Source organism: Pteronotus mesoamericanus, unplaced genomic scaffold (genome assembly GCF_021234165.1).
Source record: "Pteronotus mesoamericanus isolate MK-2021 breed Mesoamerican mustached bat unplaced genomic scaffold, CSHL_Meso_final contig_702, whole genome shotgun sequence".
Lineage (NCBI taxonomy): Eukaryota > Metazoa > Chordata > Mammalia > Chiroptera > Mormoopidae > Pteronotus > Pteronotus mesoamericanus.
Genome location: NW_026555239.1, coordinates 604,808 through 622,429, shown reverse-complemented (window position 1 = coordinate 622,429; position 17,622 = coordinate 604,808). Strand labels below are relative to the sequence as shown.

The following is a 17,622-nucleotide window of genomic DNA, read 5'->3' as shown; positions in this document are numbered from 1 at the left end:
GTATTACTTTGAGCAAGTGACTTCAGCTCTCTAGTCCTTGGTTTCCTCACCTGTAAAATGGAGATAATAACACATGCCCCATATGATTATTCTAGGGGTTAAAAGGGAAAATGTGAAAACACCTGGCAAAGCAAGTCGTCAGCATTCACTATAAAGTTAGGTGTTTGTTTTGTAAGTTGACTCCAAAGTACTTGGCTCCAAAGATAGCTGGTGGATAAGTGGAGTGATTAGAACAACAACACGGTGCGGGGTGCAGACGGAGGAAAGGCAGGTTCTCAGCAGTGATGGTTATGAATCCGGCCGTGGCTCCAGATGAATTAAAAAAACAGTAACAGTAACAATAATAATGTGAACTTTATTTCTTTTCAAGTCTTTCTGTTCAGAGAGAGAATTAGAAAAGTTTCTCTCTTCCCCTTCTCTGCAAGCAATGTGGTTGGATAGCTTTTGGTGGATCTTTCATGAAAGGTACCAGGTAAGTGCAAATCTGATTGCTTCTCTGCCTTGCTTACATCATTTTCCTGTGGCACAAATCCCACCTAACCTCTTTACCATGGACTGTGAGCCCCTCTGACTCTGGGGACCACCCTGCAGCCTCATCGGTGACCCCACCCGTTCCTCACCCGTGCCTCACCCTCATACCCTGTGCTTTAGCCATTGCCTAATGTCTTGCAGCTCCCTTAAGCTTTAGGAACTATTCCATGTCACATGGCTGGTCAAGGGCAGGGCCGAGAGTAAAGTCAGGACCTTTTGTCAACACTCTGCCCCGCTACCTGTTTTATAAATCCTATAAGACAAATTGCTATATTATTTCCTAAATAATATGAGGTTAAATACCTTAAGAATAAGATTCCTAAAAATAAGAGAAATTCTTATTTAAGAGTCTCAGCTCTTGGCTCCTTCAACAAGGAACTCTAGTAATTCCATCTCTGTTTTTATTCCTGGTAGCCAAACAAAGAGATCCAGAATAAGCTATTCGACCGGATATCCCAGAACTACGCCTTTCTTCTGTTTTATGAACCCAGGTCCCACTATGAAGAGGCTATCTTAAAAGTGAGTTGCAACCACCATTTAGGAAAAAATGATCACGTGAGGTAGCCGTTCACTCCTAGTGCCAGCAGAATGCCCTTAACTGTCTTTCTATAAGGGAGTCATTAGTCAGCTGCGATACAGTCATACACTGACTTGTAATGCAGTGATTACAAAAAGCGAGGTAGGCCTACATAGACAGGGTGGGGCAAAAGTAGGTTTATAGTTGTCTGGATGGAAAATAATGTAATAATAACAATACAAGAGTAAACTGTGTTTCTGCACATACAACTGTAAACCTACCTTTACCCTACCCTGTACTGGCTGGGCGTGATATTTTGACATACGTTAAGTGAAAAACAAAGCAATTTATACAACTCTATGTTAAAAAACATATGTGTGTATGTATGTATGCCTATGACTAGGAAAAAATTTGGAAAAACATTTACTAAACTCTTAGCAATGGTTATACTCTGGAAAATAAGATTATAAATGACTTCCTTTTCTATTCTGTGTATTTCTGTAGCATTTAAATAAGCATATAATTTTAAAATTAGAAGTAGAATATACATTCTTTTTACATATGAGTGTGTGTGTGTATATATGTGTATACACACTAAAAGGATTGCTAGAAGAAAACATGAGTGAATATTTACCTGATTTGAGGGTGGGGTAGGACTTTTTAAATATGATTCCAAATAACCATAAAGGAAAAAACTGATTTAATTACATAAGTTAAAAAAAAGTTAGTACAAAGTAAAAGGCAAATGAGAAACTATGCAAAAATACCAGTACCATATATGAGTGCACAACATAAAAAACTCTTACAAATCAGTAAGAAATGAAGCAACCCATAGACCAATGGGCAAAGTTCATAAACTAGAAATTCACCAGAAAAACTTCATCCTTAACAATAATTAAAAATATGAATTAAAACAATAATAATCCAATGCCCCTTTTTACCTGTTCGCACAGATTTAAAACTGTAACCCCCAGTGTTGTTAAGAATATAGGGGGCAGCGCTGTGACAGTGTGAGCGGGAAGCGAATCAATGCAATTGGGATGGAATGCACTTACATTACAGTAAGGAAGCAACCACCTAACAAGTCCCCTACTCTCTCTGTGCCTCAGAAAGTAAGGCCTCTGTCACTGAGTTGTCCCAAGGATTAAATGGAATGGTGTATGTAAGGTGTCTGACATATTGCCCAGCACATGATAGCCCCCCAGTACATCAAAGCTGCTATAATTTTTAAATGAGATTTAAAAAAATTTTTAATTTATTTGTTTTTAGACAGAGAGGGAGGGAGGGAGAGAAACATCAGTGTGTAGTTACCTCTTGGAGGCCCCCTACTGGGGACCTGGCCCACAACCCCGGCATATGCTCTGACTGGGAATCGAACCTTTGGTAACCCTTTGGTTCACAGGCTGGCACTCAGTCCCCCGAGCCACACCACCCAGGGCCATAGCTGCTATAATTAATGGTATTATCATACCATCTCCTGGAAGGCATAATTTAATGTGCAGGGAAAGCTGCTTTTATTCATGCATGCATTCATTCATTCAACAATTTGTCTAATATGTGCCAATGAAATAGTGTAATAAATAAAAGTAATTATTCAGCATAATTTGGAATGCAAAATCTTGGAAACAGGATAATACCAACCAATGGGGAGATGTTGAAGTAAATTTTGATAAGCCCACTCAACACAATATTACGAAGGTCAGTATTGGGAAACAAAATCCCAAAGGGTTTAGAATAATTTGGAGAAGTGCTTATGTTATAATGTTAAATGAATAAAGCCAAATATAATTGTATAATTTGAGGTTAACCATAGTTAAGGAACAATAGTACCACCTCTGCACAGAAAGAAAAACAGGGAGTAGTACTTACTGTTATTATCTCTAGGGAACAGCAAGGTGGGTAGGTCACATGTATCTTGTCACCTTCGGGGCTGCTGTTTGGCCAGGGTGCAGAATGGGCCGGGCCACAGCCCACACACACAGGAGCTGGCGGGGGGCTTGCCAGCCTAGCGCGTGTGCAGAGGCGTCCACCACACTGTGGGGCGGCCCCAGGTGGCAACTGCTCCCCTCGTGACCAGGAAGGCAGTGTGGTGTCAGGTAGAGAATTTTACCACAGGTCTCTCCTGATGTCAGGAGCTCCTTCCTGGGCGTAGAAATGTCCAGAATGTTGCCTGAGCTCCGCTTGTCCCCTAGAGGCTGCCGTCACTCCTGAGCAAAGCACTATATACCAGCTTCTGTTGCTGCTTCCCACAGTCCTGGTTCAACACGCACGAATTCAAGTCTGGCATCTGTAACACCGTGACCCTGTGGATTTCAGGTAGGCGGGGCCTGCCGTCTCCTGGGGAAAGCCGTTCCAGACCTGTTTTTTCCACCTGAGTTTGTCACTGCTTGCCGTCGCACCCCTCCACTGAAGCAGTTGTCCTGTCTCTCCTTGACATTAAAGGAAGTAAAGTGTACGGTTAGAGCCTAAGAATACAATTTTCCTGCTTCCTCAAAAGAGTGCTGAGACATTCCTTGTCCCCTTTTTGTGTCCAGCCCAGAACTCGGGAACCAAAAAGCAGTACCCCATTAGAACAGCCCACCTTCCCCACCCCCGCCCCGGGTGACGCCACCCCGACTGTAGCCGCCCCGTCTGCAGCCCTCGCAGGGCCACTGTCGGTTGCTTTCCCACTGCTCTTCTGTCTCCTTCCTCACTTCCCCCATCTCCACCCAGACATTTTCTAAGGTCACACTAAAAGCTGCCATTTTTTGAGAGGTTCCGGTGTATTAGGTACTCTGCACTTAAAAAAAAAAAGGATCTTATTTTTAGAGAGAAGGGAGGGAAGGAGAAAGGGAAAGAAAAACATCAATGTGTGAGAAAAACATTGGTCCCCTCTCACACCAGGGACCTGGCCTGCAACCCAGGCATGTCCTGACTGGGAATCAAACTGGTGAGCTTTCGGTTCTTGGAAGGGTGCCCAATCCACTGAGGCACACCAGTCAGGGCAAAGTAAGCACTTTTTACATCTCCTACTCTGTTAGCAGTCTCTTGAAGTTATTCCCACATTTAGGAGATTGGCTAAGAGAACTTGCAGGTTGTGCTGTGACTTAACCTGCAATGGCTAAGAATCGTCGCAGTGATGTGCTAAGGGTACACAGCTAGTTCATGAGGGAAGAGACTCGGGAGGAGTTCCTGCACAGGCTTCCTTACTCTCCCTCCCTCCCATGAGGAATTACGCAGAACCCTCTCCTTCTGCAACGAAAATGTAGCATCATGTGTGTGATATTCCTGCCCAGAATCCCACTTGAGAAACAGCACCTCAGGTTTTTATTGGGAGCTGGTCACGTAGACCCCTCTGTGTATCACGTACCCAAATTTGAGAAGGGCAGGTGTTCAGCATAAGCCACATTGTTTGACAAGCAGTCCAGGCACAGCAAACCACTCTTACCCACTACGGAAAACACCTTCCCCCGGCTTTATTGAGATAGAATTGACACAACATTGTGTGAGTTTAAGGTACAATGTGATGCTGTGATATATGTATACATTACAAAACGTTTACTGTTACGAGGTTAGCTAACACATTCTTCACCTCGCATATTCCCATTTTTTGTGGTGGTTGTCATGATGAGAGCATTGAGGATTTGCTCTTTAGCAGATTTCAGGTGGAGTGTTGTTAACGATAGTTACCATGCTGTACATCAAACCCTGAGAACTTGTTCCGCCTGTAACTGGAAGTCTGTACCCTTTGACTGTCATCTCCCCATTCCCCCACCCACCAGCTCCTGGCAACCACCGTTCTACTCTCTGCTTCTCAGGTCAGCTTTTTAAAAAATTGTTCAATTACAGTTATCCCCATTTTCCCCCACCGTACCTACCCCCACTTCCCCCATTCAGTCCTTCCCCCACTGTTGGCTTTGTCCATGCGTCCTTTATACATGTTCCTTGATGACCCTTCCCCTTCTTTGCCCTGTTATCTCCTTCCCCCCTCCCCTCTGGTTACTGTCGGTTTGTTCTTTATTTCCATGTCTGTGGTTATATTTTGCTCACTTAAGGAACTCCTACCCTTCACAACAGCATGGATGGAACTGGAGAGCACTATGCTAAGTGAAATAAGCCAGGTGGTGAAAGACAAATACCGTACGATCTCAGCTATAAGTGGAACTTAATCAACAAAACAAATAGTCGAGCAAGATATAACCAGAGACATGGAAACAGAGAACAAACCGGGGGTCAGCTTTTTAAGATTCTAAACATAAGTGAAATCATACAGTATTTGCCTTTCTCTGACTTATTTCACTTAGCATAATGTCCTCAAAGTTTGTTCATGTTGTCATAAATGGCAGGATTTCCTTCTTTTTATGACTAAAAGATAGTTTATTGTGTGTGTAGACCATATCTTTACCCGTTCATCCATAGATGGACATTTAGGTTGTTTTCATGTCTTGGTTGTCGTAAATAATGCTGCAGCGAACATGGGCGTGCAGGTATCTCTTCAAGACAGTGATTTTACTTCCTTTGGATATCTATCCAGAAATGAGATTCCTGGATTGTGTGGTAATTCCATTTTTAAATTTTTGAGAAACTTCCATACTGTTTTCCATTGTGGTTGTACCAATTTACATTCTCACCAACCACACAAGAGTTTCCCTTTTTTCCACAACCTCGCCAGCATTTCTCTCTTGTCTTTGGTAACAGCCACTCTAATGGGTGTAAGGTGACGTCTCATTGTGGTTTTGAATTGCATTTCCTGGATGATTAGTGATGTTGAGCACTTTTTCACGTACTGCTGGTCATTGTATGTCTTCTTGGAGAAGTTTTTGTTCTGGTCCTTTGCCCATTTCCTACTTGGATTATTTGTTTTGCTGTTGAGTTGTATGAGTTCCTTATATACTTTGAATATTAACCCCTCATTAGATGTATGGTCTGCAAATATTTTCTCCCATTCAATAGGTTATCTTTTCATTTTGTTTTTTCTTTTGCTGTGCAGAAGCTTTTTAGTTGGATATAGTCCCACTTGCTTCTTTTTCCTTTTGTTGCTTATGCTTTTGGTGTGATCTTCAAAAACATCATTGCCAAGACCGATGTCAAAGAGCTTTTCCCCCAGGATTTATTCCAGGAGTTTTATGGTTTCAAGTTTTACACTTAAGTTCTTAATCAATTTTAAATTGATTTTTATAAGTGGTGTGAGATAGGGGTTTAATTTCATTCTTTTGCATGTGAATATTCAGTTTTCCAACACCATTTATTGAAGAGATTATCTTTTCCCCACTGAGTATTCTTGGCTTTCTTTTCAAAAATTAGTTGGCTATGTATGTGTGAGTTTATTTCTGGGCTTTCAATTCTGTTTCATTGATCTGTGTGTCTGTTTTAATGCCAACACCATACTTTTTTGATTTCTATAGCTTTGTAATATAGTTTAAAATCAGAGCATGTGATGCTACCAGCTTTGTTCTTTTTCAAGATTGTTTTAGCAGTTCAAGGGCTTCGTGAATCCATACAAATTTTAGAGGTTTTTTTCTATTTCTGTGAAAAATGCCTTCGGAATTTCTGTAGAGGTTGCATTGAATCTATAGATGGATCTGGGTAGTATGGACATATTAACAATATTAATTCTTCTGATCCATGAACATAGGATATCTTTCTATTTATTTGTGTCTTCAATTTCTTTCATCAATGTCTTACAGTTCTCAATGTATATTTTAATTCCTTAGCTAAATTTATTCCTAAGTATTTTATTATTTTTGATGTTATTGTAAATGGTTTTTTAAATTTCTTTTTCAGATAGTTCTTTGTTAGAGTATAAAAACACAACTGATTTTTGTGTATTAATTGTGTATCCTGAAACTTTACCAAATTCATTTATTAGTTTCAGCAGTATTTGTGGAATCTTTAGGGTTTTCTATACATAATACCAAGTCATCAGCATATAAAGACTATTTTACTTCTTCCTTTCTGATTTGGATATTTTTTATTTCTTATTCTTGGTTTGGCTAGGACTTCTAGTACTATATTGATGAGTGATAAGAGTGGGCAGCTTAGTTTTGTGTTTGTGATCTTAGAAGAAAATCTTTCACTGTTGAGTATGATGTAGCTCTGGACATACAGCCTTTATTATGTTGAGGTATGTTCCTTCTATACCCACTTTTTTGAGAGTTTTTATTACGAAAGGATGTTGAATTTTGTCAGATGCTTTTTCTGCATTTATTGAGATGAACATACGGTTTTTATCTTTCATTTTATTAATGTGATGTGTCACATTTATTGTTTTGTGTATGTGATGCTATCCTTGCATCCCAAGGTAAGTAAATCCCACTTCATTGTGGTGCATGGTTCTTTTGCTGTGCCGTTGAATTCTGTTTGCTAGCATTTTCTTGAGAATTTTTTCATCTGTGTTCATCAGGAAGAGTGGCCTGTAATTTTCTTTTCTTATGGTATCCTTATCTGGCTTTGGTATCAGTATAATGCTGGTCTCCTAAAATGAGTTTGGGAATATTCCCTTCTATTCAATTTTTTGAAAGAGCTTGGGAAAGATTGGAGTTAATTCTTCTTTAAATTTTATTAGAATTTATATGTGAAGCCATCTGGTCTTGGGCTCTTCTTTGTTGGGTGAAGGGTTTAATTACTGACTCAGTCTCCTTACTCATTATTTGTTTGTTCAGATTTCCTACTTATTCCATGATTTAGTCTTGGTAGGTTGTATGTTTCTAGGAATTTATCCATTTCTTCTAAGGAAGTTAATACCAATGTAAGGAAATATTTACCAGCCAAGGTCCCAGATGCCAGCTAAGGGCCAATCTTGCAAGCCGGCCTTTCTATGGATTATACATCTACCTTGTTAACTCTTTTCTGCACATCCATTTAATCCTCTTAACATATTCAGGATCAAAGAAATCGAGCAGCAAACAAATGGGGGAGCAGCCATTCCGATCCAGGCATTCAGACTGAGTGCCATGGCAGAGCTCGGCCTTTGACCGTTTTGCCATTCTGCCTCCTGTTCCCTGCGTCTCCTTCCTGTTCCCCTTTTTGTCCCAGGCTGTGCGTCCTTCTCCTAATCCACCCTCAGGAACAAACCTCCTGTCTACTTACTTTGTCCCGCAAACAGCTTTGCATTGAGGTTCAAATATCTCAATTAATCCTTGGTCTTTTCTTTGCTAAACCAAAGAACTGAGGGAGGCAGTGGAGTCCCTCTGATGTCTGAGGGTTCAGGTTCCAAGAAGCCAAGACTCTGAAACACACGGTTTCCTTAAAAGAAAAGCATTAGTCCCATAGGCATCACCATCAAATATTTAGGGCGAATCTATTCCTGGTACTTAGCTAAGTGTGATAATAGGTTGAACAAAATTTACTAAGTACCTATTTATTATGTTCCAAGTCCTATACTAAGCCCTGGAGGTGGAAAGATAAATAAGACCTGAGCTCAGTGAGCACATAGTTCAGTAAAAGCAGAGGAGACAGACAGGAAAACAAATAATTACAATGCCTTCATGTCTGTGTAGCACGTCCCCACATCCATGGGGAGATCCGATCTGATCTTCACACCCACACTGTCAGGAGGGCAGAGTAGGCATCACCACCTACGCCTTCCACATGAAGGAACTGGAGCCTCCTAGAGAGGAAGGGACACCCAAGACCACACAGTGTCGGGTGGGGATAATGCTTGCTGGAAGCCCATTCTCCCAGGACCAGCAGGGGGCGTCTCAGAGACCCCTGTCTTCTGTCTTCTGCCTCCTGTTCTCTTTTGCAGTTTTCATGATCACTTTTGACTCCCTCTTAGGTGTATATCCTTGCCTACAGAGCTATGACAGTTGGGACTACTCAAAACTGGATCCAGAGAGATTCTGGAGAGAAGAATTAATGCTGCATAGAAAAAGACCGATAAAGGGTAAGGTACCGTTTATGGGCTTCTGGCCGCTTTGCGCAGGCCACGCCCAGCCACTGTCCAGCTGGGGCAGGGAAAGGCCTTAGTATTGAAATGCTCAGGCCCGGTCCTCTCTCATGTACATCCCCAGACCAGCCACCAGAATGACTGAAATGTTAATTTGTTAACTGTAGTTAGAGTCAGCACAGTGTAATTGTTGGAGTGCAGGGGGCAATATTTTATATTATAACAGTGGATGCCAGTTATTGAGCGTCTACTGTGTGCCAGGCACTTTGCTAAGCTCTTCATCCTTTTTATTTAATCCTCACGATGAGCTGAAGTATATGCTGAACCCACAGATGAGGAACGAGTTCAGAAAAGCAACTTTCCCAAGGCCAGCTTTCTTACTGCACTCAACAGACACAGAAGGAGCACCACGTGCCCGGCGCCGCACTAGATGAACCCAGGGATTGCACGTGGAGGCAAACACAGACCCGCCGTGCAGCCTAATGGGACATACAGGCAACACAACGCTAGTGTGGGGGATTGGGCGCTGTGACGGGAATACAGCTGCTGAGCAGCATGGGAAGGGGTGCCCAGCCCCACCCTGAGAGGGCAGGAGGTGGCAGGCTGAGATTTAAAGGGTGTGTGTTTAGCCCTGGCCAGTGTGATTCGGTTGCAATGTCTTCCTATAACTGAAATATTATAGGTTCAATTCCTGGTCTGGGGCATGCAATCTCTGGTCTGGGCATTTATAGGAGGCCACCGAGCAGTGCTTCTCTCTTGCATCTGTTTCTCTCTCTCCCTTCCTCTCTCCTTTGTCTCAAAAACCGTGAAAAACTGTTCTCAGGTGCAGATTTAAAAAAAAGTCAAATAGCCCTGGCTGGTGTGGCTCAGTGAATTGAGCAGCAGCCTGTGAACCAAAGGGTCACTGGTTCTCTTCCCAAATGAGGCACATGTCTGGGTTGCAGGCCAGGTCCCCAGCTGGGGGTGCATGGGAGGCAACCACACATTGATGTTTCTCTCTCTCCCCCCCCCCCGTCTAAAAATAAATACGATCCTTTTTTAAAAAACAGTCAAAGTAGAGGATGTGTATTTTAGGCTGGTAAAGGGGAGGACCACTGTTCCAGGTGCAGGGAATAGCAGGTGAGAAGACCCAGAGGCATGAGGAGAGCAGAGGCCTTCCTCACGGCAGCAGTGGGAGGATTGTGATGGATAACCAGCCCGTGGGTGGCTGAACCAGGATTCAGACTCAGGACCGCAACGTATGGTCCAAGGATCCGCAGCATCATCATCTCTCTAGATGGACTAAATCAGACTCTGCAGCTTACCAAGATCCCGCAGCGATCTACGAGCACGTTCCAGTTTGAGAAGGTCGGGCGCAGGCACAGGGCAGGGAATGCCTGGCATCCTCGGAGAAGAGTGTGGCTACAGCGACTGGCTGGAAGTTAGCACAGCCAGCCCTTAGGAGCTGGGCACTTCTGGGTGTTAGTTTTTATGCATTTACAGTTACCAGCCCACTCACTAGATTTGCTTTCCCAGCGATCATTGTGGACATCCAGGAGTTTCAAAGTGAGCAGAAATCTAACCTGTAAATTGCCTTCAAATTTCATAACATTTCAATGAATACTAAATTTAATACCTTATGAGATTGACTCATGGTTAGAGCATTTAATCCAATATTTATTCATTTCAGTTTTGCTGGGTTCTGAGTTTTTTTTTTTCTTTTGAAGTCAGTACTCTTTTTTTTAAAGTGTGTGTTAAGTGCTTGTCCTGTGTACTCTGCACACCTTAGTTCCTTTCATTGGCTCACAGGTCTTGTGAGGTAGTTAGTGTTCACGCCTTCTAACAGGATCAGAGAGGTCAGGCCCTCTGTGAGCGGTTCTGGTTTGCCTGCAGCCAGTTCTCTTGCTGTTGCCAGTACTTCCAGGGAGGGGGCTGCCTCAAAGCTCAGAGTCTGCTCTGGCTGGTGTGTCTCAGTGGATGGATTGCTGGCTTGGGAATCAAAGGGTCGCCCATTGATTCCCAGTCAGGGCACATGCTTGAGTTGCAGGCCAGGACTCCAGTGGGGAGTGCTTGAGAGGCAACCGCACATTGGTGTTCTCTCCTCTTTCTCCCACCCTTCTCCCCTCTCTAAAAAAAACAAATCTTAAAAAAAAAAGCTCAGAGTCTGCAGTGTCACACCAGGACAGGAAGGAACTGATACACAACTTTGTCTCCGCTAGGAAGAGAGATATCCTTCCTTCCTTCTAAGACATATTCTTCCCAGAGCCTGCCCAGGGCGAGAAGCCCTCTGCCTTCAGGTGAGGAGGGAGGCACAAACCCAGGCCCCTTGGAGCCCCGTAAGCTTCAATAACTTCCGGTCAGTCCCACATCTCTGCACTCCCTACCCCTTCATCTTGGGCCCTGAATTTTCCCAAGTGCCAGAGCATGGGTACAGTGAGGGTCAACGACAACACTGACCCCAGTTCCCCCAGCTTGTGCCCACACCTACTAACAGGAGCTCTCAAAGCCCACTCCGCTTTCATAGGTGTAGGCGTCCCCCAAATGAATCTCACATTGGCTCAAAAACAGGCTCTCCTGCTGCTCTGCCCCATCACAGAATCTGAGCCACGGGTGACCACGGGGGTAGAATGGTTCCATCCCCTCTGTGCCTTGGTGAGGAGGGGACCCCAGGGCAGTTGTATTGTGCCATCCATGCCGACAATGGTCATAACACAAGAACAGATGGAAAAGGGCTTTGGAGAGTCCATCTGGTGCAGATTTTCTTTGCATATGTTCACAGTAGTTCTTTACAACATTCCTGCAAGGTCAGTAATGATTATCTTTATCTGGCAGAGGAAGAAATAGATTCAAATTGGTGAAACTTGCCCCAGGCCATGCAGCTGACTTCAGCAGACCTCAGGACACTGTCAGCTGGAGCTCCTGCGTCTTTACCCTGCCTCTCCAGCAAATAGGAGCGCGTAATCTGCACCCGCTCTGCTCTGCCGTGGAGCTCTCTGAGGCCTGGTAAGAATGAGCACACTGCCTCATTGCGCCCTCGGGGTGTTTTCGCTCTAAGAAATCCCAGTAACCACTTCAACACTGTAAACGTCAGTAGCTGTCGGACCAGCAGTTGCATGCTGTATGGGAAGTCCACTCAGCTTGCTTTGTCCCATTCAAATATATTTCTGTAAAAGCTAAGTGCTGCTCGTGGAGGCTGGTGGACTGCTCGTATGCCACTTGGTGGGCCATCTGTTTAGCATCAGTGAACTCCTCCTCACCTTTACAGGCAGAATAAAAGTGGCTTCTCTCCTTGGAAACCCTCCAGCTCTCCCCTAGACAGAATCAAGCGTTCCCCACTCTGCCTTCTTAGGACGCTCTGCTCGTAACGTTTCCGGCCTACTGTTTGTGCCGCAATGTCTGTTCCCTTCCTCTATAGAAGGAGCACCTCTGATGTTTATCTGGACACAAGCCTGGCCAGATAAAAGACTACCTTTCCTAGCCTCTCCCCCCCAACCCCTGACATCTATGTGTAGCCACATGACTTAAGATCCAGTTAATGAGATACAGGTGAATGTGCCATGTGACAGTTTCTGGGAGATTGAAGAGCAGCTATGAATCTTTTGCCGCTTTGCCATTCTCTCCATTCTGCTGCCTGGAATGTGAATGTGATGGCTGGAGCTCTAGCTGCCATTCTGGACCCGAAGAATAAGGGTCTGGTCTTAGGAAAAGTGGATCCGGGAGCTGGAGGAAGACAGGCTTTAAGGACTTACCCCAGCAGGCTGTCACGTGGGAAGGAAATTTCTACCTAGTTTGAGCCACTGTTATTTTGAGTCTTTGTCACTCACATACAAACCTAATCCTAACTTGTACTGCCTCTCTAATAACTACGTGATACTTTCTGTACCTTAGCATAACTGTTTACTGTTCTTTCCCTGCTAGACTGGGCGCTCCTCTGGGCGGGAACTGGGTTTCAGGGTCTTCCCAGTGCCAGGCACATTAGTAGTTGCCCAACAAATGCTCATTGAAGGAGGTGCGCTGATAGCAGGAGCAACGGCAGCAGCGCTCCCAGAGCACTTCGCACGCGTTGGTTGACTTCTTCAGAAGAACCGTGAGGAAACCAAGGCCATCGAGACATCGGATGACTGACTTCCTCAGGATCACCAGCGGCTGTGCGGGGGGCTGGGGCTGGAACCCCAGCCTGCCCCCATCTCCAGCCCGTGCATTTTCCACACCAGCCACTTCTCTCCACCGCGCTCCTGGGCAGGGGGCTGAGTTGTCAAGCTGCATCTGAAAGCCCTCCCTCCATAAGAGCAATCAGAAATATCTCGGAAATAGCATGAACACTTTTTTTGAATTTCTCTCACTACCACTTGTACTGAATTTGTTCTTTTTTTGTCCTCTCCCCTGGAGTCTGCTAGTGTAAATTCAAATAGGGAGAGAGCCTTTTTATCCAAGAAGAACTCAGAGGATACCTCCCAAATAAAGAATACCATTCAAGGTACCTTAACTACTTTAAAGGGAAATGGAAGCTTTTGACTCAGTTGTTATCTCCAAATCCCTCATTTCTTGGGTTTGTTTCAACATAACTTGTCATCCTAGTTTATGCCCAGTTTCTAGCCTGGGCTTTGGCACCAAGTGCTATTTTACAAGAGGATGTAGTTGTCTTTTCCATTAGTATTTCATTTAAAATAAGTCTGATGGCAAGGAATTCTCTTCATTTTCTTTCACCTGAGACTGTCTTTATTTCACTTTCACTATTGAAGGGTATTTTTTCTGGACATAGAATGCTGGGTTGACAGTTCTGTTCTTGCAGCCATTTAAAATGCTTTTCCACAGTCCTCCGGCCTTAATGGTCGGTGAGGAACCCGCAGTCCCCGGAATCAGTCCCCTCTGTGTGATGCGCTGTCCCCTGGCTCCCCTTGGGGTCTTTACTTCGAGTTTCATCTGGGTGGTGGTGGCGTGCATGCGTGTGGGCTTCTTTGAATTTAACTTACTTAGGGTTTGCAGAGCTTCTTGGGTGTGTAAGTTTATGTCTTTTTGCCAAATTTTGAAAGTTTTGAGACATTATTTTCTCAGGTAATTTTTTTGTACCATACCCTTTCTCCATTCTTTTTGAATTACTGTCTTCATTCCATAGAGTAGGAAACAGAGACAGTCAGACAGACAGACATATAATCTTTAGAAGTTTCTTATCACAGGTTTCTTGATAGGTACCCTTGTTTTTGTGTTTCTGTTAGTGTCTTTATTTCACCTTTGTTCTTGAAGGATAGATTTGCTGGATACACAAGTCTGCCTCAGTGCTCTGGTGATTTTATTCCGCTGTCTTCTAGCCTCCAGTGTTACTGTTGAACACTCTGCAGTAATTCTTTTTTTTTTTTTTTAAGACTTCATTTATTTATTTTTAGAGAGGGAAAGGGAGGGAGAAAGAGAGAGAAACATCAATATGTGGTTGCTTCTCATGCGCCCCCCTCTCTGGGGACCTGGCCTGCAACCCAGGCATGTACCCTACACTGGGAATCAAACTGTCAATCCTTCGGTTCGCAGGCTGGCGCTCAACCCACTGAGCCACACCAGTCAAGGATTTTTTTTCTTTTCTTTTTTAATCTTTTATTTATTATTTTTGGAGAGAGGGGAGGAGAGGGAGAACCAGATGGAAAGAAACATCAATGTATGGTTGCCTCTTGTGCTCCCCCTACTGGGGGCATGGCTTACAACCCAGGCATGTGCCCTGACTGGGAATCGAACCAGCAACACTTTGGTTCGCAGGCCGGTGCTCAATCCACTGAGCCACACCAGCCAGGGCTGCAATAATTCTAATTATTCATTTATAGATGATCTGTTGTTGCTCTCTGCCCGTCTTCAAGATGTTCTGCCCTGGCTGGTGTAGCTTAGTGGATTTAGTGCCAGCCTGTGAACCAAAGGGTTGCCGGTTCGATTCCCAGTCAGGACACATGCCTGGGTTACAGGCCAGGCCCCCAGTAGGGGGCACACAAGAGACAACCACACACTGATGTTTCTCTCCCTCTCTCACTCCCTTCTCCCCTCTCTAAAAATAAATAAATGAAATCTGTGTTTAAAAAAATGATGTTCTCTGTTAACTCTTTCCTACAGAAAAGCCATAACTTTGTGCAAGAGTTGGGAATTTTTCTTTTTTTTGAGAGAGAGAAGGGAAGGGAGGGAGAGAAACATTGATTGGTTGCCTCTTGCACACATCCACTCTGGAGACCAAACCCACAACCCAGGCATGTGCCCTGACTGGGAGTCAAACCTGCGACCTTTTGCTTTGTGAGATGATGCCCAACCAACTGAGTCACACCAGCCAGGGCTATTTTTTCTCTTGTAATTATAATGCCTTTCCTGATTCTGCCTAGCTTTTTAAAAACCTTTAGTCTCCCCCTATTCTATGAGCATACTTTAACCTATAGAGAATTCTACCATGGCACCTGAGGTAAGGTTACATTTGTTATTTGCATATCTGTTTTCCTCACTGAAATGTGAGTTCCTGGAAGATAGTCTCCTTTTACCACTCAGCATAGGCCCAACATAGGTGGTCAGTAAATGTTTGTTGGATGCATGGATAGGTTAATAAATGGATAAATCTATGGCCATCAGTGTATGTCTGGATAAAATGCAAGTGAAATTGTATGAATTTACCTCAGCTACTTCCTCTGGTATCTCCCAATGATCTGAGTACTTCCAGGCATTTTCACACTAATAGGAAACTGAGATCTACTGTAAGCTCTTTCTTATCACAGCCTAGCCAACTCTGATGATCTTTTTTTGCTAATATTGCATTGACAGAACATTCTGGTCAGACTCTGGTCTTGAGGAAAGTTACACAACAAGTCAAGAGGATCTCAGAAGCAAGATTATATGAGAATATGCTTCCTAAGAAGGTGAGCAAATGATTGGAAATTTAATAGTAGAGATCATTTAACAGGGGCCAGGGGATATGGCTGTAAAAGCTAGCACTGTAGAGATGTCAGTGTAAGAACTGGGGTATTTCTTTTTTTTTTTTTTTTTTTAAGAAATGAACAATTAAGTACTTCTTTTATTGTCATACTAGGCTTAGACCTGCATTTCACAAGCCAGCCTAAAAAAGCACCATGGTTAGACTATAATCTGGTTTTCCAAGCCATAGTTTTACAACTTATTAAGCAAACAAGGGATCAATTGTCTGTCATCCACCTGATGTGGTCTTATACACATAACACTAACAAGTCCAATTTGGAACAGCTGAATATCTTTTTTTAAAAGTTTTGCAGATGAGCTGATGAACACAAATTTCACCAGTTAAGTTAGGTCAAACAGTAGGAACTCAAGCAAGTTGTTTCCCAATCAGAGCTCATTATTTGTAAATCATCTGCCTGCCACTCCCCACCCCCTTAAAAACCACACCTCGACTCAATTATTGAAAATCTACATGTAACAAAGTGAAAGGATTAATTTCCATTGCTCAGTTTTTCAACCGGGTTTAAAAAAAAAGAAGCCCTAAAAGGAATACTTACCAAAATCAGATAGGAAAATTAAAGCCTGCATAGTTGTGAATCAGAATTGTTCCATTACAACCAGATTGAATACAATTACATCAATTGGTTCTGTATACAATCTAGAATTGAACAGGACAAAGTTTAGAATAGAAAAGCTGTAAAAAGTTCATAACTACAGAATTTGTCAATTTCAAAAGGGTATGAAAAAACTAATGAAATTCGAGACACTTGTCCCTTTACATTTCAAAGAAATAGACTTTCCGTAAAAATATACACAATTTTTACAGACAAATACATTTACAAGTTGTTTTTATCTTTAAAAAATTGAGGACATTCCATATTGTTAACTTCAGCTGTTGAGCCTGAATACTTAAGAGTCAAGTATTCTTGGCCATTACAAGGCTAATAAACTAATCACTCAAACCAAGCCAAGTAGAACAGGTGTAAAAGTCCTGAGCACTTGGACTTTCAATTCTTCAAGAAACATACCTGGGAAAGCTAATTCTAAAGAGGAAAAAAGCTTCCCTCCACACTCTGTTGGACAGTACTGAGGCTTCTAGCCATAGTTCTGTTGTAAATCCACTTTACACAAGAACTGGGGTATTTCTTATGTAGATTTATATGATACAGTCAGGAAATCTCCTAAGGGAAATCCCTGGCTGAGGTAAGCACAAATTGAGTAAACATTTTGTCTGAATTTCTCTAGGGATTAAATGACTTGCTTGAAACTCAGGAGCCTGGGTGTAGTAGAGAGTGAGCACCGATCCTCTGTTTCCTAATCTATAAAGTAGAGACAGTAATTCCCAGGTCATGGCATTACAAGGTTTACCTGAGGTGGTGGTGATAATTACCATGTCAGAAACACTTACACAATTCAGGCACTGCACTAACCCCGCGCATGCAGTATATTTTGTTTAACTGCCACGGCCCTCTGGGATAATCACGCCTGCTGTTTCTTCAGTTTATTAGTGAGGAATAATATAGGATGCTCAGAGCAAGTAACTCATTTGTCCAAGTTCACAGAGCTGAGCCTTGCCTGGGGATCCGTCTGGCTCTGAGCCTGAGCTCTTTCCTCTTACTTCCCCGGCCCTGCCGCTAGCACAGCCCACGGGCCTCAGGGCTCACTGGGTGACGTGTGCTCTCCTCTGTCCCCTTCCTCTCCCCAAATCCGGCCCACAAACCTCGGTGCTGGGTAGTTTATATCAGTGGCACCTTCCATCTTATGTAGTGCGGAGAGGCCCTCAGGACCCTGAACAGGG

The 17,622-nt window shown here is 43.4% G+C and overlaps 1 protein-coding gene across 1 annotated transcript in view; it reads left to right on the top strand.

Moving 5' to 3' along the window:
• Window positions 1–17,622, top strand: part of FAM227A (family with sequence similarity 227 member A) — a 44,982-nt gene that overhangs the window by 10,399 nt on the left and 16,961 nt on the right. The window contains exons 6-12 of the mRNA XM_054582513.1: window positions 371–472; window positions 946–1,050; window positions 3,241–3,364; window positions 8,805–8,912; window positions 11,114–11,182; window positions 13,273–13,371; window positions 15,675–15,769. Coding sequence (XP_054438488.1) covers window positions 371–472; window positions 946–1,050; window positions 3,241–3,364; window positions 8,805–8,912; window positions 11,114–11,182; window positions 13,273–13,371; window positions 15,675–15,769 — 702 coding nt within the window. The remainder of the gene's footprint in view (window positions 1–370; window positions 473–945; window positions 1,051–3,240; window positions 3,365–8,804; window positions 8,913–11,113; window positions 11,183–13,272; window positions 13,372–15,674; window positions 15,770–17,622) is intronic.